Source organism: Vombatus ursinus, unplaced genomic scaffold (genome assembly GCF_900497805.2).
Source record: "Vombatus ursinus unplaced genomic scaffold, bare-nosed wombat genome assembly UNPS02014768.1, whole genome shotgun sequence".
In the NCBI taxonomy this organism is placed as follows: domain Eukaryota; kingdom Metazoa; phylum Chordata; class Mammalia; order Diprotodontia; family Vombatidae; genus Vombatus; species Vombatus ursinus.
The window spans coordinates 8,233,520-8,254,811 of record NW_020954546.1 but is presented as its reverse complement, the minus strand read 5'-3'; the positions used below and the strand labels follow the sequence as shown (position 1 = coordinate 8,254,811).

The 21,292-nt window shown below is 45.1% G+C and overlaps 1 protein-coding gene across 7 annotated transcripts in view; it reads left to right on the top strand.

The window, feature by feature from the left end:
• The window catches only part of ST6GAL1 (ST6 beta-galactoside alpha-2,6-sialyltransferase 1), a 113,643-nt gene that overhangs the window by 19,923 nt on the left and 72,428 nt on the right, over window positions 1-21,292 (top strand). For 6 of the 7 annotated variants that reach the window (XM_027862055.1, XM_027862054.1, XM_027862052.1 and 3 more), the window contains 2 exons: window positions 1,457-1,571; window positions 5,545-5,660. In XM_027862055.1, coding sequence (XP_027717856.1) covers window positions 5,603-5,660 — 58 coding nt within the window. In that variant the 5' untranslated portion in view covers window positions 1,457-1,571; window positions 5,545-5,602. Of the gene's footprint in view, window positions 1-1,456; window positions 1,572-5,544; window positions 5,661-21,292 lie in introns of those variants that run through there. The other variant, XM_027862057.1, reaches the window with a different exon arrangement.

Genomic DNA, 21,292 nt, shown 5'->3' with positions numbered 1-21,292 from the left:
CCTGCAGCTTTTTCCGTTCCCCCACCCCCCTGCCTTTGGTGGCCTGGGTTCACCTTTGCTGGGTCCAGAGCATTGCTGTGTCTTTTTGCTCATCCCTATGTCTCTGTGCCTTTGTCTTTCTGTCTCTGGCTTGTGTGTGCAGTTCTATCGCTAGTGCTCAGCATCATGCCTGGTGTGAGTATTATTATTAAGCAGTTAATAAATTTTTTCTTTCCTTTCTTCCCTTCCTCTGCCAGCTTCCTTCCTCCCTACCTCTTTCCCTTCCTTCCTTCTTCCTCCCTTCCTTCCTCCCTTATTTCCTTCCCTCCCTCCGTTCCTTCCTTCCTTTCTTCCTCCCTCCCTTTCTTCTTTCTTTCTTTCCTTCCTTCCTTTCTTCTTTCCTTCCTCCCTTCCTCCCTCCCTCCCTTTCTTCTTTCCTTCCTTCCTTCCTTCCTTCCCTCCCTCCTTCCTTCCCTTCCCTCCCTCCCTTCCTTCCTTCCTCCCTCCCTTCCTTCCTTATCTGTTCTGAGGATTATGGTCCCAGAGCCACAGGCTGGACATCAGCCATGTTGGCTCTTAAGTCAGAACACTTGACTTCCAGACTGGTTTCTGTTGGATGTATCCCAGCGGCCTGAGGCGGTAACATATGGGCATGCAGATCTCCTAAAAACAAAAGTCCCACAAAATGAAGAAGGAGCCGCATGGTTTGGTGCTGTGGATCCATTGAAACTGCCTCCAAGGCGTGCTACCTGTGTGACCTTGGATAAGTCACTTAATCTGTTTCCTCATCTGTAAAATAAAGGGGTTGGGCTCAACGGTCTCTGAGATGTCTTCCAGTCTGGTGTGAGCCTATGGATATGGCTTTAGGGGCCCCTTCTAGGTTTCCATCTATGTTCCTAAGGAAATGACATTGCAGTTTTCAAATTTTGAAGAACAGTAGAGCTGAACCAGAATGTGAATGCATTGGCCTGACAGCTTTATTTCAATCAACCCTTATAGGCAAATTCCTCTTTTGAACATGAAACCCTGGTTGTTGATCAAAGCTAATTTATTTGCAAATGGTAGTTTTTGTATCTGTAAGAAATTGTTTTTGTTATAGCAAGATTACAAAGCTAGCAAAGAGCTTTTCTCTTTGTGAATATTTCATTAAGAAATTGCTTGGGTGGTGCTGAGGGGAGGAGGTCTGAGGGAAGTGGGAATGGGGTGGAAGGAGGTCGCTGGTCTGAGGAAAGGGGGGAATGGTGTGGAAGGCGGTCTATGGCTTGGGGAATGAGCTGGGTGGGCAGGTGTGCTGGGTTGAAGACAGAGCTGCAGGAGAGGGGCCCAGTTTTAAGCTGTTCGCTTGAAAGCAGCTGGACCAGGTGGGAGAGCTGGTGTTTGCTTTGCTGTCCCAGGAAATGTACCCAGAGCCCTCCCTCCATTCTGAAGTGGCCTCATTTTTTTTTTTTTTTTTGTTTTGTTTTGTTTCCTTTTACAGCAGGCAGAGGTGAAGCTGGCTCCGGAGACGCATCGGGCAGAGGGTGGTGGCGCCAAGCTTGGTGGAGCCCAGTTAAATCTGGCACATCTGTCCCAGGCCTCCTGATGGTTGGAAGGTAAGGCTCCCACCATCCTGTTATGTGGCTTAGAAAGGGAAGCAGCTTGGCCAAAGTCACACAGTGACTCGATGGCGATGTGTGGATTAGAAGTCATGCCTCCTTCCTCTTGGGTTAGTTCTCCTAATAAATCAAGTGGGAAGTTGGAGTTTTCCAGTTCATGGACTCCTCTCCTTCCTTTTCTTATTCCAGCCCCCCCCCCCCCCTCAACTAACCAAGTTAACAGTTAAGCATAATTCAGTCCATTTGATGGTGGGGGAGTTTTCCCTCTGTTGGCCTGGCTGCTAGGCAGCTTGCAGGGGCAGCAGGTGCACCTTTCAGTGACATTTTGGAGACGGTTTCTGGTTCAGTCCAAGCTTTTCCTTGGTTTAATTAGCCTGTCAGTTTGCAAAGGTGGCATTATGCCCAAGGGGGCTTTCTGTTTTTCTGTTCTTCCTTTTAAACTCTTTTGACAGGAGGTTGGATTTTCCCAGCTCCCAGTGAAGCCTGAATGGCCAAAGGACTGAATGCGATCCCCAGGCAACAGTGAGCCAGGTTTAAGGGGACTCTGACTTGCTACACCCGTTCTCCTAAGGAGAAAGCTCTGGTTTTCAGAAACGGGCAGGTGTAGGGACAGGTCCTGCCCCACATCACACCAGGAGCCTGGACGTGAAAGGAAGTGTAAAGCTGTGGCAGTGACCAAGCCCCAACCTGTCTCGCGCTCGCTCATTCTTTCATTGCTGACATGTGACTTTTTCTTGTTGGAGAGGGTTTTAGACATAGAACTTAACATCCTTATTTGGGGAAACAGAGGTTCAGAGAAAGGAAGTGACTTGTCCAAGGTCTCACAGTCTCCTGGTGCCCCAGCTGGGATTAGAGTTCACTTGTCTCCTTTCTTCAGTCCAGAGGATTTCCCACCTCATCAGGCTATTATATAAGATATCTTCTCTCCCTTTTTCCACAAAAAGTACTGCTATAAGTATTTTGGTATATGTGGGGCCCTTGTGGTTGAAAGGTATTTCACAAAACTATCAAATATTTAGAGCTGGAAAGAACCTTAGAGATCCTATAGTCCAATGAAGATGAGGGAACTGAGGGTCAGAGGAAGAAAGGAAGCGTTCATTTAAATGCCTACTATGTGCCAGGCACTGCCCTAACTAGACGCTTTCCAAAATTATCTCATTTGGTCCTCACAACAACCCTGTGAAGTAGGTGTTATTATGATTCCCATTTTACAGTTTGGGAAACTGAGGCAGATAGAAGTCAAGTGATTTGCCCAGGCTCACACAGCTCTTGAGCATCTGAGGCCGGATTTGAATTCGAGTGTTCCAGATGCCAGGCCCTGTGCTCCCTACAGATCATAGCAGGCTACGGTAGAGCTGGGCCTGGGACCTAAGCTCTTTAATTTCATGCTTTTCCCAACATCTGACACCTCCTCCCATCGGTTACGCCTGTGGCCAAAAGCATTCAATTAAATTTGAAAGGAGAGGCAGCCTAGTAGTAGAGTGGAAAGGGCATGGAATTTGGAGTCAGAGGACCTGGGTTCAGATCCCGCCTCTGGGACTTAATCCCTGTGTGATCTTGGGTAAGTCATTTCCCTTCTTTGGGCATTGGTTTTTTAATTTTTAAAATGGAGAGGTTGAAGTGCATTCCCTTTTAAGATCTCTCATAATTCTAAGTCCGCGAGCCCATGAACCCGTAAGCTCACTGATCATTTGATGTGGCCTAGAGTGCCACGCTATCAGTGTGTGCAACTCCCCGTCCCTCTCATGGCCCTGGCTATAGTCCTGCTGCTTGGTGGTGGGTCAGGGGCTGTTGGCTCCAGAAGGCACTAGAGGTCACCTAAAGGTCCAGCCCCCTCCTTCTACAGATGAGCGCACTGAAGCCCACAGACCAGAAAGAGTGCACCCAAGATGGTGCGAGTCATTCATTAGCAGAGCTGTGATTCAGACCGAGGTCCCCTGGCTCCAAGCGTAGCATTCTTTGTCTGCTTGTTGCCATGTTGCCATGACAGTGGCGTTCATGAGCTCTGCTGCATCCTGTCCTGGGAGACTTTTCTAAGTGTGTTTATGTCAGATCCTCGTTACAAAGGTCAAGGAGAAAGTCCCCATTGTGACCGTTTCCATAGTGGCAGAGTGTTCCCCTCTCCTGATTGTTAGAACCAGCCATGCCTTGGCTTCGGTTCTCGGATTCTGAAAGGGCAGACCATTTTATTTTGTCTGTGGTTGTGTCTCCACCCATCACTTCTGTAGCAGCGTAGTATTAGGACCAAACTCTGCCCAGTGGTCCAGGGAACCAGAAGGGGATATTCTGAATGTGACATTCTGGGCTGTCAGAATATGGCAAAGGAGAAGTTGTAAGAAGGGTTAGTCCAGAGCTAAAGGAGGGTAAGCCAATGGGCCTTTGGGAGGGACGATAGAAATTTGACTGGAGAGGGGCTAGGCCTCTTTGGAGAGGGCCTTTGTCTCTCACCTGGGCTGGAACCAAGGTGAGACAAAGAAAGCTTTGCTCTGTGTGGGACTCAATTTAGAGGGTGTCAGAATGGGCTCTGGAACAGCTGTGGTGCAGACTGGAGGGTCCTGGGCGAGGGACAGGACCACTGACACTCCACGCTGTGTTCCAACGCCAGCCCCAGCTAGGAGCTTCACACCCAGACTGAAGCCTTTGGGGATGATGAGTGTCTGAGTCGGCCCCCTGTGCCGCTTCAAGTACTTTAAGACAATTACAGAGGTTTGTTTTTAGTTTTCAGCATTCACTTTTGTAAGATTTTGAGTCCTGAATTTCCCCTCCTCCCTCTATGCCCCCCTCCCCAAGATGACGTATCTCATATAGGCTATGCATGTACAGTCATATAGATTTTTACATTAGTTGTGTTGTGAAAGAGGAATCAGAATGAGAGGGAAAAACCACGAGGAAGAAGAAAAGAAAGAAGAAAGCAGTCTGCTTCGCTCTGCGGCCAGACTCCACGGTCTTCCTCTGGCTGTGGTTAGCATTTTCCATCACGAGCCTCTTGGAATTGTGACTTTCAGGCTATTATCACGCTCTGCCCCCTCTCCCGGGCTTTTCTTCTTTAGGCCACGCTTCCCCGCACGGCATCGACTCACACCTTGTCATTCTAGTTGCCTTCTTCTGAATGCTCTATAGGCTGTCTGTGTGTTTTCTAAAACAGAATGAAAGCCAATACTCCAGATGTGGCCTAGCTCAAACAGAGTGCAGCAGGACCATCTTGTCCTTACTTTGGAAGCTATGGCTCTTCATGCTCAAGGTGGTATTCGCTTTTTTTTAGCCGCCATTTTCTACCTGGTAGAGCTTACAGTCCACTAAACCTTCGTGTTTTTTTTTTTTAGACAAACTGCTGTCTGATGCCTCCTCTGTCCTGTACTTGTGAGATTGATTTCTTGGGTCCAGGACATAGGAGAGGGGGTCAGAAGTATGGAGAAGTGTGAAGTTGGCCCACACCCATTAGGCGGGTTAGTAGACAGTGGCCTCCCCTGTCAGTGACACTGCTGGAGAGAAGCTGAGACCACAGGACCCACAGTGGCTTTCTAGCACCTAATAGCTATGGAATGGGGATGAGAAGGCATATCCTATTGGTATCAGGGGCGTTACTATTTTCTGCTCCTTTTTTACCTCTAAAAAGACAGAGTCTGGGCTCTTTACCCTATAGATGAGCCTTCTCATCTATAAGTTCAGGAGGAGAAATGGGTTTCCAAACTGCTTGTGGACACTGGGAAGACTGTATGTGGTTCATGAGGATGCCCTCCCTTTTCTTACCTTTAGCCATGCATTTGTTTGGGCTAGGTCACATGGGTGAACAAGCTCTCTCTTTCGATGCCTTCTCACCTCAGTGGAGGATTCTGATCACTGAGGAGAACTCTCACGGGTCATGTGCAACATACGTTATTCATCCACTTTGCTTTTCCCGTGTGGATGGCTAACCTGATATCTTTTGAATTATTAAAAATTTTATTGAATTGGCTTTGTTTTGTTCCAGGGTGCAATGCAATTAATACAATGTCACCTGTGAATGGGGGTGTTTGGAGAATGTCACCATGAATGAGGAGTCCTTTTTCCATTTGGCCACTGTGCAGGACAGCCTCTGTGATATTGGTGAGTACCTTAAGTGAACTTGTGTCTTTGTTTTGTGTTTTGTTTGGTGTCGGTTTTCTGTCGGTGAACCCGTCATAGTCGAAGCTGCAGTTGTCATGGCATCTTGGAGACATTTTGTTTGAAGAGAGATGCTCAAGGTTTTCCTACCAAGTAAAATTATTTTTAAAAGTTAACACTAAGAAGATAGAGTGGGAAATCTTATTTTTAGTTAATTACATGATGGTAAAAATGTGGACTGCTGAAGAAAATCGTCTCTGAAGGCTTTCTGATTCTCTTTTCATGTTTTCATCAAGTATATCCTTAATGCCTGTGTAGACCATTTTTAGAAATAGTTTATGGTTATGAAAACATAGGAATAATGTGAGTATAGTTGATGATGTCTTTTTTCTAAAAAAAAAAAAGCTCCACATATTTTCTTGATTTTTTTATACCACCTACTACTTCTATTGTTGTATCTCCCTCACTCTTTTGTAATAAAGAGCCATTCTTTGTAACAAAGAAGAAAAAGAGTTTAGCAAAGTTAGTTTTCCTATCAAAAAGTCCAACTTCATATGTAGTATTTCGTACTCATGGTCTGTAAAAATGTAAGGGGCAGGTGCATTATCCTGTTTTTAATTTGGAGCCGACCTTGGTCATTGGAATTTTGAAGCATTTGTTTATTTTGCTGTTCTTTCCATTCAAATAGTTATATTTGTTGCATATAGAATTTCTCTAGTTCTGTTCATCTCACTTTGCACTAAGTTCACATGACTTTCTTCTGTTAATGAACGACATAATTAATCGAGCCATTCCTAACCAATGGGTCTCTATTTTGTTTCTCATCTTTTTTTGCTACCGTGAAATATGCATTTTGATGTATATTGGACCTTTGTTTTTGTTAATTGACTTCCTTGGGATATATTTGTATCAGCGCAAAAACTGTTTCAAAGAGCATAGATATTTTCATCACACTCCATGAATAGTTCCAAATTGCTTTCCAAAATGGTTGGAGCAATTCACAACTCCATCACTAAGGCATTAGTCTACCTCTCTGACACTGACTATTCCCACCTTTTGTTAATTTGCCAGTTTGCTGGGTGTGAAATGCAACCTCAGAGTTGTTTTTATTTGCATTTGTTAGTGGTTAAGAAATAGAAAAGCAGAGCAGTGGGACAAATTAGATAAAGAAGAATCAGAAATAATTGAACTCAATAACCAGTGTTTATCCAGTATAAACTTGAAAACATAAATTCCCCGAGAGAGAAATCCTTATTTGACAAGAATTACTGGGGAAACTGGAAAGCATTCTGGCAGAAATAAGTTTAGAGCATCTTACACCGTATAGTACAGTGAGTAGCACTTGCCCTCAGGGAGTTTACAGTCTTTCAGGTAAGACATAGATACATATGTAGATGTAGCAGAATTTTAGGTTCTTCTGCTTTCCAAATAACTCAGGTAGGGATAAGCACCCGCCCTGCTACTGGACCATTGTTAACCTGACCTTAGGTTTTAAGGTAATGGAATATTTTGTGAAATGTCTTCATAAATCACTAAAACTGTTTCATCTCTGTAATTAATCAGTTAGTTCCAAGCCCCTACCTCAGTGCGTTAAATACAGTTTGTGAGTTGGAGAAGCCTCTTTTCCCCATACATTTTTGTTCATCTCTCTCTACATATACATGAAATCCCCTAATATCTTTGGCTCGTCTAAACATCAAGGTTCCTGGCTGCGTGCTTGATTAACAGCACAGCCGAAAACAAAAGGAAGACATAAATAATCATTTCAAATCTGTTGGCTCTGAGGAAGATCACAGCTAAAGTCACCTGACACCAATAGTCCAACCATTCCGTTCTCTCACGATGCAATTAAAGTCTTTTGTCCAAAACTGCCTTCGTGTTTCCTTGCAAGATAAGAGTTACAATGGCTCCCTCAGGAAAGAAGTTCTCTTGATACTAATTTCTTCTTACGCTGTCTGACCTTCAGCAACGTAAACAACTCTCCAAAATGACAGACTCTTGATCCTTTAAAGATCCAGCAGCAGCATCTGTTATCTGTGTTGTTACGTAGGTGCGCTGGTTTTCCATTATATGTATAAAAATATATGCAGAAAATACACGGTAAATTTTCCATAAAGGGGCTGGCCGCTGTCAGGGTCAGGCATGCAGAACAGGAGCTGCTCTCGGATTGGGCAGGGCTGCGTGAAGAAGGTGATGCTTCGGCGGACTTGAAGACAACTAGGAATTCTAAGTGGCAGCAAGGGGGCGTCATAGTGCACAGAGCACTGGGCCAAGACTCATCTTCAGGAGTTCAAATCTGGCCTCAGACGCTTACTAGTTGTGTGACCCTGGGCAAGTCCCTTCATCCTGTTTGCTTCAGTTTCCTTATCTGTAAAATGAGCTGGAGAAGGACATGGCAAAATGTTCTGATGAGACCCTGAAGAGTCAGGTGCGACTGAAATGACTAAACAACAACAATAAGGAATTCTAAGAGGTGGAGGCCAGACAAGAGTATGTTCTAGGTCTGGGAGAATAGGCAATGTCCTTGTGATTCTGGACAAGCCCCTTAACTTCGTGGAGTCCTAGGGAACTCATTACCGTTATTAAGTCACAGAACAAGCGCCTGTCCACCTTGGTAGAGGGAGTTTGCCCACCAGGAGCCTTCTACCCTGAAATAAATGGGCTCATCCTTTGTCATTAGAAACTTTGAAAGCAGAACAGTAATTTTTAAGAAGGCTTCAATACTGCAACCGGCAAAGAGATTTTAGGCTTGTGTGGGGAATGCTCAGTGGTCTGCTTTTTCTGTGCTCTGTCATGCTCAGTAGTAAAACAGCTGTGGGGGAGAAATGAGCGCTTGTTGATTGAGCCATCGGGTGAAGAGAATGCTTCTCTGCCCGGTCCCTCTGCTTGTACTGGCTGGTTCTCAAATAGCCTTTTCTTTGGGCTAGCATGCTTCTCTCCCTCTCCCTAATCTCCAGTACAGTACTCCTCTTAGGGGCTCTCAGGGGCAGGGGGTCAGAGTAGATGTGGTACTCGCAGACACAATCTGAAGTGCTGCATTAGCCGTGTGATCTCATGGGTCTGGTTGCCAACAGTGAGATCACAGTCCATCCGTGCCTGTGGGACTTTGGGCCATCACCTCCCATCAGTTCTCCATGGGGGTCCACCCAGTGTGCTGGAGGCCTTCACCACAAGGACACCAGTGGAGATCCCTGGCAGCTTACCTGCCACCCTCACCTTTCTCATGGGACCAGCTCATCTTCCCTTCCTACCGTACGTGGACCTGATGGCGTCTCATTCCGTATACACTGCAGCTTGCTCATACCCATCGTGTGCTGCCCCATGGACCTCTCTGTGCCATTCATTTACTTTATTTCCCCCTCACCCGTCGTAAGTATCTCCTTAATAGGAGATGTTGGAGATACAAAGACAAAAAACCAAACAAACTTCAAGACAACAGTTTCTGCCTCAAGAGGCTTGTTGTCCTGGGGGTGGGTGGGAGGGAACAGGAAATAAAATGTCAATAGAGAAGGGAATACAAGAAAACTTGGCAAGTGAGAGAACCAGCGGTTTTCTGGAGTCAGCTCATACCAGCTGAAGAGAACTGATCTATTCCAGTGTGAACATTCATCCCTTGGAAATTGGCAAACCCTGGGAGTCAGAGCTCAGCTGATGGCTTTGTTGTTTGTCTTAGACTTACGGAAGTGATGGAGAAAATGTCAGTAAGGCAGATTAAAATTCAAGGGGTGTTGTGTGTACATCTCAACCCCAGGTTGTCAAGCTTTTCCCAGCTTGAGAGAACCCTCCCAGGTCGGGGTTAATGGTAGTAGTGGTGAGCTGAGTCTTGAAGAAAGCTGAGAATTCTGAGATGGAGAGGAGAAGAGATAGTGCACTCCAGATGTGGGAGAGGTCCTGTACAAAGGCATGAAGAGCTTGGGGAATAACGAGCGAGCCGTTGGCTGAAGCAGCGAGTATGTGGGGGACACGATATTAAACAAGTCTGGAAGGAGCCAGATGATGAGGAACTTGATATGCTAAGCAAGAGGAAGCCAGTGGACAGTCTTGGGTGGAATAGTGGTCTGGTCAGACTAGTCCTTTTGAGAGTGTTGTTGGCCATACAGAAGGTAGCTTCTGAGGCCCTTCCCCACCTCTGAGAAGCTGAGATTCTGGGGATCTCTGGAAGATGCAAATGAGGCAAAAGACGCAGGGCCCTTCAGGTAGTTTTCATGGTGTGCGGATAACATCACATGCGTTGTTTTGACTGCAATCCTTCAATCCCAGTCTTTGGCCCATCTTCATCTATCTATCTATTTATCTACTTATCAATCATTCTTTCTTCCTTTTTCTCTTTCTCTTTCTTTCCTTCCTTTCTCCCTTCCTTCTTTCTTTCTGTCACCTCTTTTTCTCACCTCTTCTCTCTCTGTCCCTGTCCCTCTCTCTCCTTTCTCTCTTGTTTTTTCTCCCTCTCCTTCTGTCTCCTTTCTCTCTCCCCTTCCCTCTCTGGCCTTCTCTGTCTCTCTCTGTTCTCCCTCCCTCCCTTTTTGTCTCTCTCCCTCTCTCATCTTTCTCCCTTTTCCTCTCTGTCCCTCTCCCTCTCTCTCCTTTCTCTCTTGTTTTCTCTCTCCCCTTCCCTCTCTGGCCCTCTCCTTCTCTCTCCTTTCTTTCCCTTTCTCTGTCTCATTCTCTCTTTCTTAATAAAAGTTTATTGATATTTTTTACATGACCAAAACTTTTCCCAGTAACCCTCCACTCTGCCTCCCAGAGCCATCTCAAATAACAATAACATATTTTTTTTAAAGAAAGAAGAATTAGAGCAAAAAGATCACTTTGGCTGCTTTTTCTCTTCCTCATTTTCTTTCTTTAAAGTAAGTGTTTGGTGGTAGCTTCTTCTTTTTTTTTTTTTTTTTTTTTTACACAATCTCTGTGTCATAATATATTTCTTGCCCCATCTCTTTGAGGCCGTGCTTGGCCATTATAATTTTGCATTATCCAGTTTTTGATACTTTGTTATTCTTTTGTCTGTTTGTGCTGTTGTCATCCTTGTTGTGTGTATTGTTTTTCTAATTCTTCATAATTTCAGTTCTTTGGAGACGGTTGTATAGACACACATTCAGTTCAGTTTAACAAGCACTGTGCTGGATGTAGAGCATACAAAGACGAAACAATTCTTGCCCTCAGGGAGTGGACACTCTACGTAAGCACACCTGTTCACACGTATACACATAAGTGTAGAATTCATCTACTGGCACATATTCCCACATGCACACACCAAATTATAAATGGGAGCACATGGCCACATATAGTTTTTTCAATTACAATTTTTAAAATGACATTTAGTTTCCTTTCTGTCCAGTGGGGAAAAATAAAATAAAACCCTTGCCACAAATAAGCATGGTCGGACAAACAAATGCTCCCAGTGACCATGTCCAGAAACGTGTCTCGGTCTGCACGTTGGACCCATTATCTCTCTGTCGAAAAGTGGGTATTATGCGTGGTCTTCAATTCTCTCTAAAGTCATAGTTGACCATTGTGTTGATCAGAGTTCTTCCTTCAGCCACATATAAGTAATTCGTCTACCAGCATACATTCACATCCTTCTCTTCAAATGCACACATCCGTGCTAGTATTGTTCAGTCATTTTCAGTTGTGTCCAACTCTTCATGACCCCATTTGGGGTTTTCTTGGCAAAGATATTGGAGTGGTTTACCATTTTCTTCTCCAGTTCATTTGACAGATGAGGAAACTGAGGCAAACAGAATTAAGTGACTTGCCCAGGGTCACACGGTTAGTAAGTATCTAAGGTCAGATTTGAACTCAGGAAGATGAGTCTTCCAGACTCCAGGTCTGGCACTCTATCCACTGCACCAATTAGTAGCAAAATCATGATTCCTACACACACACACACACACACACACACACACACACACACACACACACACACACCCACACACACCCACACACACACACCCACCCACCCACCCCCCCTATGGACATTTGTGAGGTCCTTGAGGGCAGAGACTGTCTTTTGCCTCTTTTTGTATCCCCAATGCTTAGCACATAGTGGGTGCTTAATAAATGTTTATTAATTGATTGAAATGTGTACATCATCTGGTTCAGAGACCCAGACTTGCTCTTTTGATTTTCATGGTTATAAGGTTTGGTTTTTGAAGATTGGTTTTCTCGTTGTCTTCTTCGTTATTTTAGTCTTTCAGGGATCTGAGGCAGCTTCACTGGGGGAATTTTAGTCTCTTCACTGAGAAGAGGAATTCTTAACTTTTTGTATGACACAAAATGGCAGTCCACTGTAGCTTATGGAGCCCATCTCAGGATATTTTTAGATGATTGAAGAAAATGCTAAGTTTCATTTAGAGGTTAATGAAAATAAAGCTGTAACTCTTTTTTTCCATCCAAATTCTCAGATCTCCAGAAATCTATCCCCAGACCCCTTTAGATAGTACTTGGACCCTAGACTAAGAACCTTTGTTGTAGGACTGAGTCCTTTGGCTTTGAGATCTGCTATGACTGGAAATTCATTATCCTTCAACCAACTTGGAGATGGGCTTCTTGCACTGTAGCTGGGCTGCTTGTTGGGTCTCTTATAACATAGCTAGGCTGGTTCCTGGGCCATAGAAACCAACCACCACCACCAGGTCCGTTCTCACGGCCCTTGAAGATTTAGAGAACATGCCAGAGCAGAGCCCCCGTTCTACTCGTAGAGCCTTCAGGAACCAGACAGAGCCAGCACAGGGTCCCTTCTAAGGTACAATAACACCTTGGAGGAAGACTTTGATGGTGGTGGCCTGAGGTTTCCTTCTTTGATCAGTCATTCAACGAACATTTAAGTGTTCATTATATGCCAGGTTCTGTGCTAAGCATTGAGGGTATGAAGAAAAAAGTCCTCGTGCTCTAGGAGCTTGCATTTGATGGGAGGAGAGGGGGCAGAGACAACATGTAACTAACTAGATACATACAAGATATATACAGAGTGAATGAAGGGAATCTGAGAGTGGAAGGCCGTAGCAGATGGGAGATCCAGGAAAGACCTTCTAGATGAGGAAGACCTTGAATCTTGTAGGAAGCCAGGGAAGTTAAGAGGCAGAAGTGAAGAGGACGAGCATTCCAGGCATAGAGGATAGCCGGCATGGAGATGAGAAACAGCGTTGTGAACAACAGCATCAGAGTTTGAGCTACGGAAAGCTCTATTTCAGATATTGACCGGAGAGATTTGTTCCACTTTCTTGATCTCTCTGGATCCAGGGATGGGAGGTACAGTTATTGAAAAAGCAAGAACTTACAAATTGAAGTCATGTGAACCCTATTGGAATTAGAAAAAAAAATGGCACGGGGTAAAAAAGTGTTATGGGGGCAAAAACCCACTTCCCGAAGTAAGAGATAAAAAAGCTCCCACACAATCATGTTGCTTTGTGGTTCTCCGGTGTCGTGGCTGGATGAGGCAGAGCACTCACTTTGAAGGTGGCAAGCACAATCATTTCCTGCCCCAGAAACCAGGACATGTGATGTCTTGTGGGGTGGTATGCTTACCAGTTCCTCTATCAGAAAACACAAGAATTTGGCTCAGATGTCACAGGTTCTTAACACCACCCAGAAGTTTTCTAAAGCTCACGAGAGCCAGCCTCCACACAGCTTTGTGCTGTCTTGTGGGAACCATGACTGGAGGGCATGGACCTGAAAAAGGGGGACACTGAGGGAGTCCTTGGGCTCCATCCAGCTGGGGAGGTCTTCTCTTTACCTGTCTCCCCTTTGTCCCAAGCATATTGTATTTGGAAAGCTCTGACAAGTCCTTATCCCAGGTGACAGTGAGGTCTGGGTTGGTTAACACCACCTCTGAGTCGTAGGCTTTTAACCTTAGTACCAGATTGGTTCATAACCAACTCATGATTTTGCCTGCCGAGGATTTATGAATCAATCAACAAGCACCGATTAAACACTTACTATGTATGTACCAGGCACTGTGTTAGGCATTGAGTATACAGAGATGAAAGCAAAATAGTGCCTGTCCTCAGGGAGCTGACATTCTACTGTAAGAAAACAACATGTAAACAGACCAGTCAGTCAACACGAATTTGTTAAGCATGTTCTATGTGCCCAGCACTGTGCTGGACACTGGGGATACAAAATCAATAGATGAAATAATCCCTACTCACAGGGAGATTACATTCTAACAGGTGAGATGATAAGGAAATAGGGAAATATATACAGCATAAAGATAAAAGAAGTGGTTTTTTGTTATGATGAATTTCGTCTAGTTTTGTTTCTGTCCTCTTCTTCAATTTTGTCCCCATTTCTTTCTGATTCTGCCCTTCGTTCGTTCCCTCAGTCATTTGGCCAGTTAACCTCTCGTCAGTGTTAATTAACACAATTAATTTCTACAGAAGGATACCCACTTCATTCTACTTATATTTCCACTGCATTCCTTTCTTGCTTGTCCGTTCCATTCTTCCACTTCTGTCTCATGCCATGCCAGCACTGTCGAGCCGGAAAGTTTGGAGGATTTCATTTCCTATGAATTTCATTGGTTTGATGACTGTGCCAGCGCACAAGGCCAGGAAACGGTAGGTAGCATCTATAAAATGTGAAATGCGGCCAGCTTTGAGCCTTAATTCCAAATGTCGAATTCAAAGAAGACATTAGTAGTCGTACTCGTGTCACTATCAAAGAGGTACTAGAATCCAATGTGACGTCCCGGGAGCTGAGGACCATGCATGGGAGATCATTGTCTCCACAACCGAGGTCTTTATGGGATGAGGAATGATGGGTGTCACCTCTGTAAACTATTTCGTTCCCTCCCCAAGCTCCCTTTGAATTGATCTCCCCTCCCCTGTCGATAGACCTGATCAAACAGATCCTGTAGGATCCCACTACTAAGGTAGATGTTTCCCAATACTAAAGTTTAATTTTAGTATTGATTGTGAGACAGAGGAGACACTGGCGCAGGTGCACACAGCATGGCATGACCACATCAAAGAAGGTGCTGAGATCCACGAGTGAAGCAGAATCACAGGAGCACAGAGGAGACGTGGGATGTGCAAATCCGGAGACATCTCCGTTCCAAATGGTTTAATGTACTATTTGTGCCCCGTCTGTGGTAAAGCCTTCTGAGCTCATGGTGAGCTGATCAGCCACAGTGGAACAGATGCACTTTGACCCTCACCTCGTGATGTCCTTGATCGTCTGAGTATGAAGGACGAACAACAGATGTTTCCCAGAGGCTCCGGGTTCAGGATCATGTGTGCTCTAAACAGATCCTTCTTCACTGTGGTGGAAAGGTTCAGAATCACAGAATTGAGGGTTGGAAAGGCCGTAAAGGAGGCAACTAGTGCAAACCATACTCTCCAAGAATAACTTATTAAACATATCTGACGAGTGACCAGCAGCTTCTACTCGAAGACCTCCAAGGAGGGGGATTTGACCACCCCTTGAATCAGACCACCCTCTCTGTAGGACAGTTCCAGTCACGAGGGAGTTTTCCCTGCCACCTCGCCTACATTGGCTTGCTTGCATCTTCCAGCCATACCTTCAGGGTCTATTGGTTGACTGTTTGAGTTGCTTTAAAATCAGTTACATCAGGTGTTACAACAGCCACAGAGCAACTCTCCGAGCACCTGGGTTAGACGTCTGCCCTGCAGATTTTGATTATGGTTTGCATGTCCTTTTCCATCCTGTCCAGTCAGAGTGGGCCCTGAAATTGCACATGCATTTCACCGTGACCTTGAGTGAAACAGTCCCAGCAAGGCAGGGGCGAGGCACACTAGAGCGTGGGGTACACGACTCCTGGAGCTTTGGTTTAACAGCAAGGCTTTGGTGGTTATCCACTGGGTAAGATTTTCTGTCCCTTGGCCCCCTGCCCTTATAGTGGAAATCAGTCATTGCGTTCCTTCACAGTTCGAGACATGACGTCGTTTGTCCCGGACTAACCTGCATTGCATTACCCAACCCTCTTGGGGAGATTTGGTTCAAACCTCTACCTACCCTGTGCCCACCAGGAGCAGGAGAATGATGGGATATGCTCTGTGTCTTGTAAGAGAAACAGGACACACAGATGTGAAAGAGTCAAATGCCCCAACTTGGGAGATTTTTAGACTGTTGGTGTTTAGATGTCTTTTAGTTTAACTCTCCCATTTTACAGATGAGGAAATAGAGATCTTGAGAGGGAAGCCTCAGGCAGTGTGGTATAATGGAAAGAGCCTTGCCTCTGAAGCCAGAGAGTTTGGGTTCGACTCCTGCCTCTGTAACTTACCTCGGACAAGTCGCCTAATTTCTCTGAGCTTTGTTTTCCTTCTCTGTAAAATGAAGGCTTTGCACTAGATGGCCCCTGAGACCCCTTCCAATTTTAGATGTGGGAGCTGAGGGTTTGTGAATGGGATGAACAGTGAGGGCAGATGTTTGGAGGAAGGAAAGCTAGGTGTGGGCTCCTGGGGATGGATTCATGGAGGAGAAGGGCCCTGAGCTGAGTGTCGGAGATCAGGGGGGTTGGAGAGGTGACGAGGAGAGGCAGTAGGCTTCCTTCTGTGCAATTACAAACCAGACCCCCAACGTTTGTTCAAGCAACTCACGTGGAGTTAGAAACCTGTCACAAGCAAGTAGGGAGAGTTATTTTTAACCTCTCCACCCCCCATTGTCTTTAATAAATAATTCTGTTGGGGGAAGAGTGTTCACTTGTATTCCTATAGGGAATTCTTTATCTCGGAGTCCAAGGACAGGAAGCAGAAAAGAAAAATAGCTGCATTTCCTATGGGGCTGCAGGGAGCTGGAGATAAGGGGAAACTGTGGCTCCTCCAGAATCCTTGAGACAGTCAGGGCTTCCAGAAAGTTAGCCTAAGGTGAAAACCCAGATCTCTGCCCAGCTAAATGTGGAGTCTGATGAAATTACTTGTGTATGGAGAGAACGATGTTGCCTCTGCTGGTCCTCACAGACAAGGTGCACGTTACTTCAGACCTAATCCGTCCAGGTTGTGCTGCTAGATCAGACCATGCTGTTGACGTAGAAAACTTAGATTTCAGGAAATTATTTGAAAACGGTCTGGCCAAGTATCCTTGCAGACATGATGGAGAGAGTGGGTTAGATGGCAGCGTATCAGGTAGCTTGAAGGAGAAGGTCGTGTGGCACAGTTGGCAAAGTTCGGGATTTGGGGTCAGGAAAATCTGGGTTCAGATCTTGCTTCTGATGCTTTCTGCCTTTGTGATCACGGGCAAATCAACGAACCTTCCTGAATCTCAGTTTTCTCACACACAAAGTGAAGGGGATAGATTCGTGGGCTTCCTCGGACCAGATCCAAAGAGCGGCCATTAATGACTCGGTGTCACCTTGGAATGTCTTTAGTGGAGGCCCTTAATGATCTGTCTTTGGTGTCATTCAGCGTTTTCATCAGTGTTCAGGATGAACGTTGTAGATGATAGACTTTAAAGATTTGAAGATGACTCAAAATTGGGAGGGACAGCAAACATATTTGAAGGCAGAGCAGGTTCAAAAAAGACCTCAATAAATTGGAATAAGTAAAATGAAATTCTGAAGGGCAAATTGCTCATGTATACATCATGGTACAGCGGGAGGTGTGCAGCTATTGATCCTGTTGGTATGCCTGGGAAACCTATGTGCTGGGGCCCCACCCAAGAGCCTGGAGTGAAAGAGTAGAATACTGCAAGTAGCCAGAAAGAGAGTTCAAAGATTAAGGGATGTAAATCAGGATCATATAAGACTCTGCTGCAACATCCGTTAAGGAGAGGTAGTCTTGGAATACAATATTCCAAAAAGAAACAGACTTACCATCAAGTGTAAAAACATCCTGCAATACTGAACATATTCCTGCAGTGAAAAAAAATGGACGTGTAATAGGATCGTAGGTTTAGGGTTGGAAAGAATCACAGATGAAGAAGCTGAGACTTAGGAAAGTCACAAGATAAGAAGTGTCAGAGGTGGAACTTAATGGGTTCACGGTCTTCCTGACCTTAAGCTCGGCAATCTGTCCCCACACCACGAGGCCTCAAAAAAGTGACGAATACTTACTTATTGGTCTTGAGATTCTTGAGGCCATCTGGTACAACCTCCTGATCTCATAAACAAGAAACGCTGCCGGCTGGTGTCGGCAGATTGGGATTTGAACCCAGGTCTTCCTGCTCCTGGTCAGAGGATCGTAGATTGTCAGCTGGAAGGGATCTCAGAGGCCATCTGGCCCGACCCCTTCATGTTACAGTGAGGAAACTGAGGTTTATAGAGGGAGAGTGACTTGCCCAAGGTCACGCAAATAGTAAATACCAATGGAAGGATTTGAACTCGAGTCTTCTTGACTCCAAGGCCAGTACTCCCCCCACTCCCCCTTTCCTCAAGCTGGTCCTGTGACTTGGAAAGGCCAGTCCCACCCACGTTGAAAAATCCACCTCAAACCCTACACCTTCCTTGCCTTCTTCCTTGAATCCAGGGAGTCATCATGGGAGTCGTGACGCTCCAGTGACGGCACTGGGGTCAGAGTTGTTATTTGGTCACATCTGACTCTTCGTGGCAAAGATACTGGAGTGGTTTGCCGTTTAATTCTCCAGCTCATTTGACAGATGAGGAAACTGAGGCAAACGGTTAAGTGACTTGCCCAGGGTCACACAGCTAAGTGTCTGAGGTCAGACTTGAACTCACGAAGGTCAGTCTTCTTGACTCCAGGCCCCGCACGCTGTCTACTGTGCCACCTAGCTGTCTGGAGTCGGAGCCCCTGGGTTCAGATCTTGCCTGTCACACTAACTGTATAACTTTGGCAAATCACCACACCTCCCTTTGCCTCACTGATCCTCATGTGTCCGATGGGGAGGCCAGGCTAGATTGGCTCTGAGATCTCTTCCAGCTCTAAATCCTAGGCATCGTGGGCTGATGGGAAGAATCGGGAAAGTCTGAGTTTTAACCCTTGGGTCAACCATTAACCATTTCCCTGGGTCTCAGTTTCTTCATCTTTCAAAATGAGGGAGTTCCTCCTGACCCTTTGAGTTCTGAGACTTGCCGCCTCTTTAATTTCCTCAGAGTCATTGTTTAGTTCCTTAGTGAGGGCCGAGATCTTCTCCTCATGGGTCCCCCTCACAGAACCCATGGGAGTCCCGCTCACGTCTTTCCCGAAGTCCCTGATATGGAAAGCTGCGTCTGCTGGGTCTAATGCGCTGGAAACCTTTTCCTGCTCATTTTGCTATTTCAGGGACAGCAGCAGGACATTGGGGTCGTTTTCTGGCATTCTCCATGCATTACTGGCCCACTCCATTTTCTAGTCTTCTGGATTTTTGGTGGTTTCCTTTAGATCATGTTTTTGATACACGTCATCAGTGGCTATAGAACCAAAGCCTGATAGACTTCCTCCAATGATGGCTAGAGGAACAGATCTTCTCATTATTACTGTGTTGGCACCTTCCCCATGTCATGTAGAGGTTTATAGCAGACACCCAGATGGGTAGGCATTCAATTTAGTCTCATGATGCCATCCCTGTCCTCCAGCTTATCTGTCCCGTTTGCTTCCAGTTTCATCTTTTGTCTTCCACGAGACAAAATTGATAACGGCCTGTGGTCCGCCCTAGAACATTATGTAAATGTTTGTGCAAGGTTGTGCAAGGCATTGCATAGCTAGGAAAGACAGTGCTGGGCCTGGAGGCTGGAAAACTGCTTCACCACCCTCAGCTTCAGTTTCCCTGGCTGTAAAATGGGTTCATATAATCTCTTTAGTACCTACCTCAAATGCAATAAGGTCTAGAAAGCATTTAAATCCTTTCTATCTTTTTTATTATGAGCCTAACAGACATGAATATTTCAATATGTAAAGAACAGAAAAGAAACTGAATAACTGTTGTGTACATTTTTTAAAAAAGTATATATTAAATTAAACACGAAAGTAACAAAGCTGGTCTGTTGGTATCTTTTGCTTTCTGAAGTTCTCTGCCTTCTTTTCTGTATTTAAACACTATCTCATTCATTCCCTTTTCATTCTTATCACTACCCACTAACTTCTCACTCCCTTCGCTAGTCTCCCTCTTCCCCTCCCAGAAGTACACAAACGCTGGAGTCAGAACTGGTTTCAGATCCAGCTGCCAAAGTTTATTCACTGTGTGGCTTGATGCACCTCGTGTGACCTGGTTAAGGACTTTGTTTCCTTTAAGGCAGAATGAGGAAGTTGCTTTGAGGTCCCTTCTGCGTCTAGACCTGGGATCCCGTAAAGTGCCTCTAGCCTCCCTAGCCTCCGTTTCTCCACCTGTCACATAAGGAGATTGTCCTCAGTAGTCTCTGAGATCCCACCCACCTCCCCAGCTATAATCCTAGGCACTTTGGAAACTTTCGAGCATTCTACAAAAGTCAGGTACCCCTACTCTTATCCCCAAGTACTCTTAGGATAAGGATTAGGATGATCTGGTTCTTGGCCAGCCTCGTCAGCCAGCTTTAGCTGTTTTGACTGAGTGTTGTGTGAAGTGATGTGACTGATACTCTTCCATCCCCTCTCGGTAACGTTCTCTGTGCAAGCTGGTACTTCAGACCAGTGTTGCCGTCGGCAGCTTGCTTCTGCCTGACAAAGAGATCTGGTTTCTGCCAGCTTCCGCAGCTCCTGGGCTCTGTCTGCCTTCCAGATGCGGGGAAGGTCTTGGATTGGTTCCACTCCTCCAGGAAATGGTGATGGTCCGAATTGGGATCCTTGCTTTGAAGCCTGCCCCAGGTTGAAGAGTGGGAAGATTGGTGGGATCACCCATCTTGAACTCGGAGTGATCTCAGAAGCCAAGGGCAGAAGCCCTTCATTTTATAGATGAGGAAACTGATACCCAGAGGGATTACCTGCCCGAGGTCACACAGATCATAGGTGATAGGTTGTGAGATTGGAACCTAAGCCCCTGACTCCAAAACTACTGTACCAGTACAGGGAAAAAGTGGTTCGCACCCTGCAAAGAAGTGGGGGTATGGTGGAAGGGAACATAGCTGTTTAATTAAATCACTTCTTTGGGCTCAAGCTTGGCCATTATAACTTCAAAATAATCATTTTTGCGGGGAGAGGTAATGTTTTGTGGGTTTTTTTTTCCACATTTGATTTTAATTTTTTTCTTACATGTAAACTAAAATTAATATTTCTTTTTTAAAATTTTGAGTTCCAAATTCTCTCCCTCCATCCCTTTCCTCTTCTCTCCTTCAGAAGGCAAGCAATTTGATATAGATTATGCATGTGCAGTCATGCAAAACATTTCCATATTAACCATGTTGCAAAAGAAAACACAGACCGAAAGAACAAGAATAATAAAGTTAAAAAAAGTGTGCTTCAATCTGTGATAGATTCCATTAGTTCTTTCTCTGGAGGTATGTAGCTTATTTCATCATAAGGCCTTCAAAATTATTTTAGATCATTGTATTGCTGAGGATAGCTGAGTGGTTCACAGTTGATCATCATACAGTATTGCTGTTACTGTGTACAATGTTCTACTGGGTTCTGCTCATTTCACTTTGCATCAGTTCATAAAAGTCTTTCCAGATTTTTTTGAAAGCATCCTGTTCATCATTTCTTATAGCACAATAGCATTCAATCACAATCATATACCACAACTTGTTCAGCCATTCCCTGATTGATGGGCATCTCCTCAATTTCCAATCACGATATAAATTTTTTTAAAAACATAAATTTTATGGATATCTTTTTTTA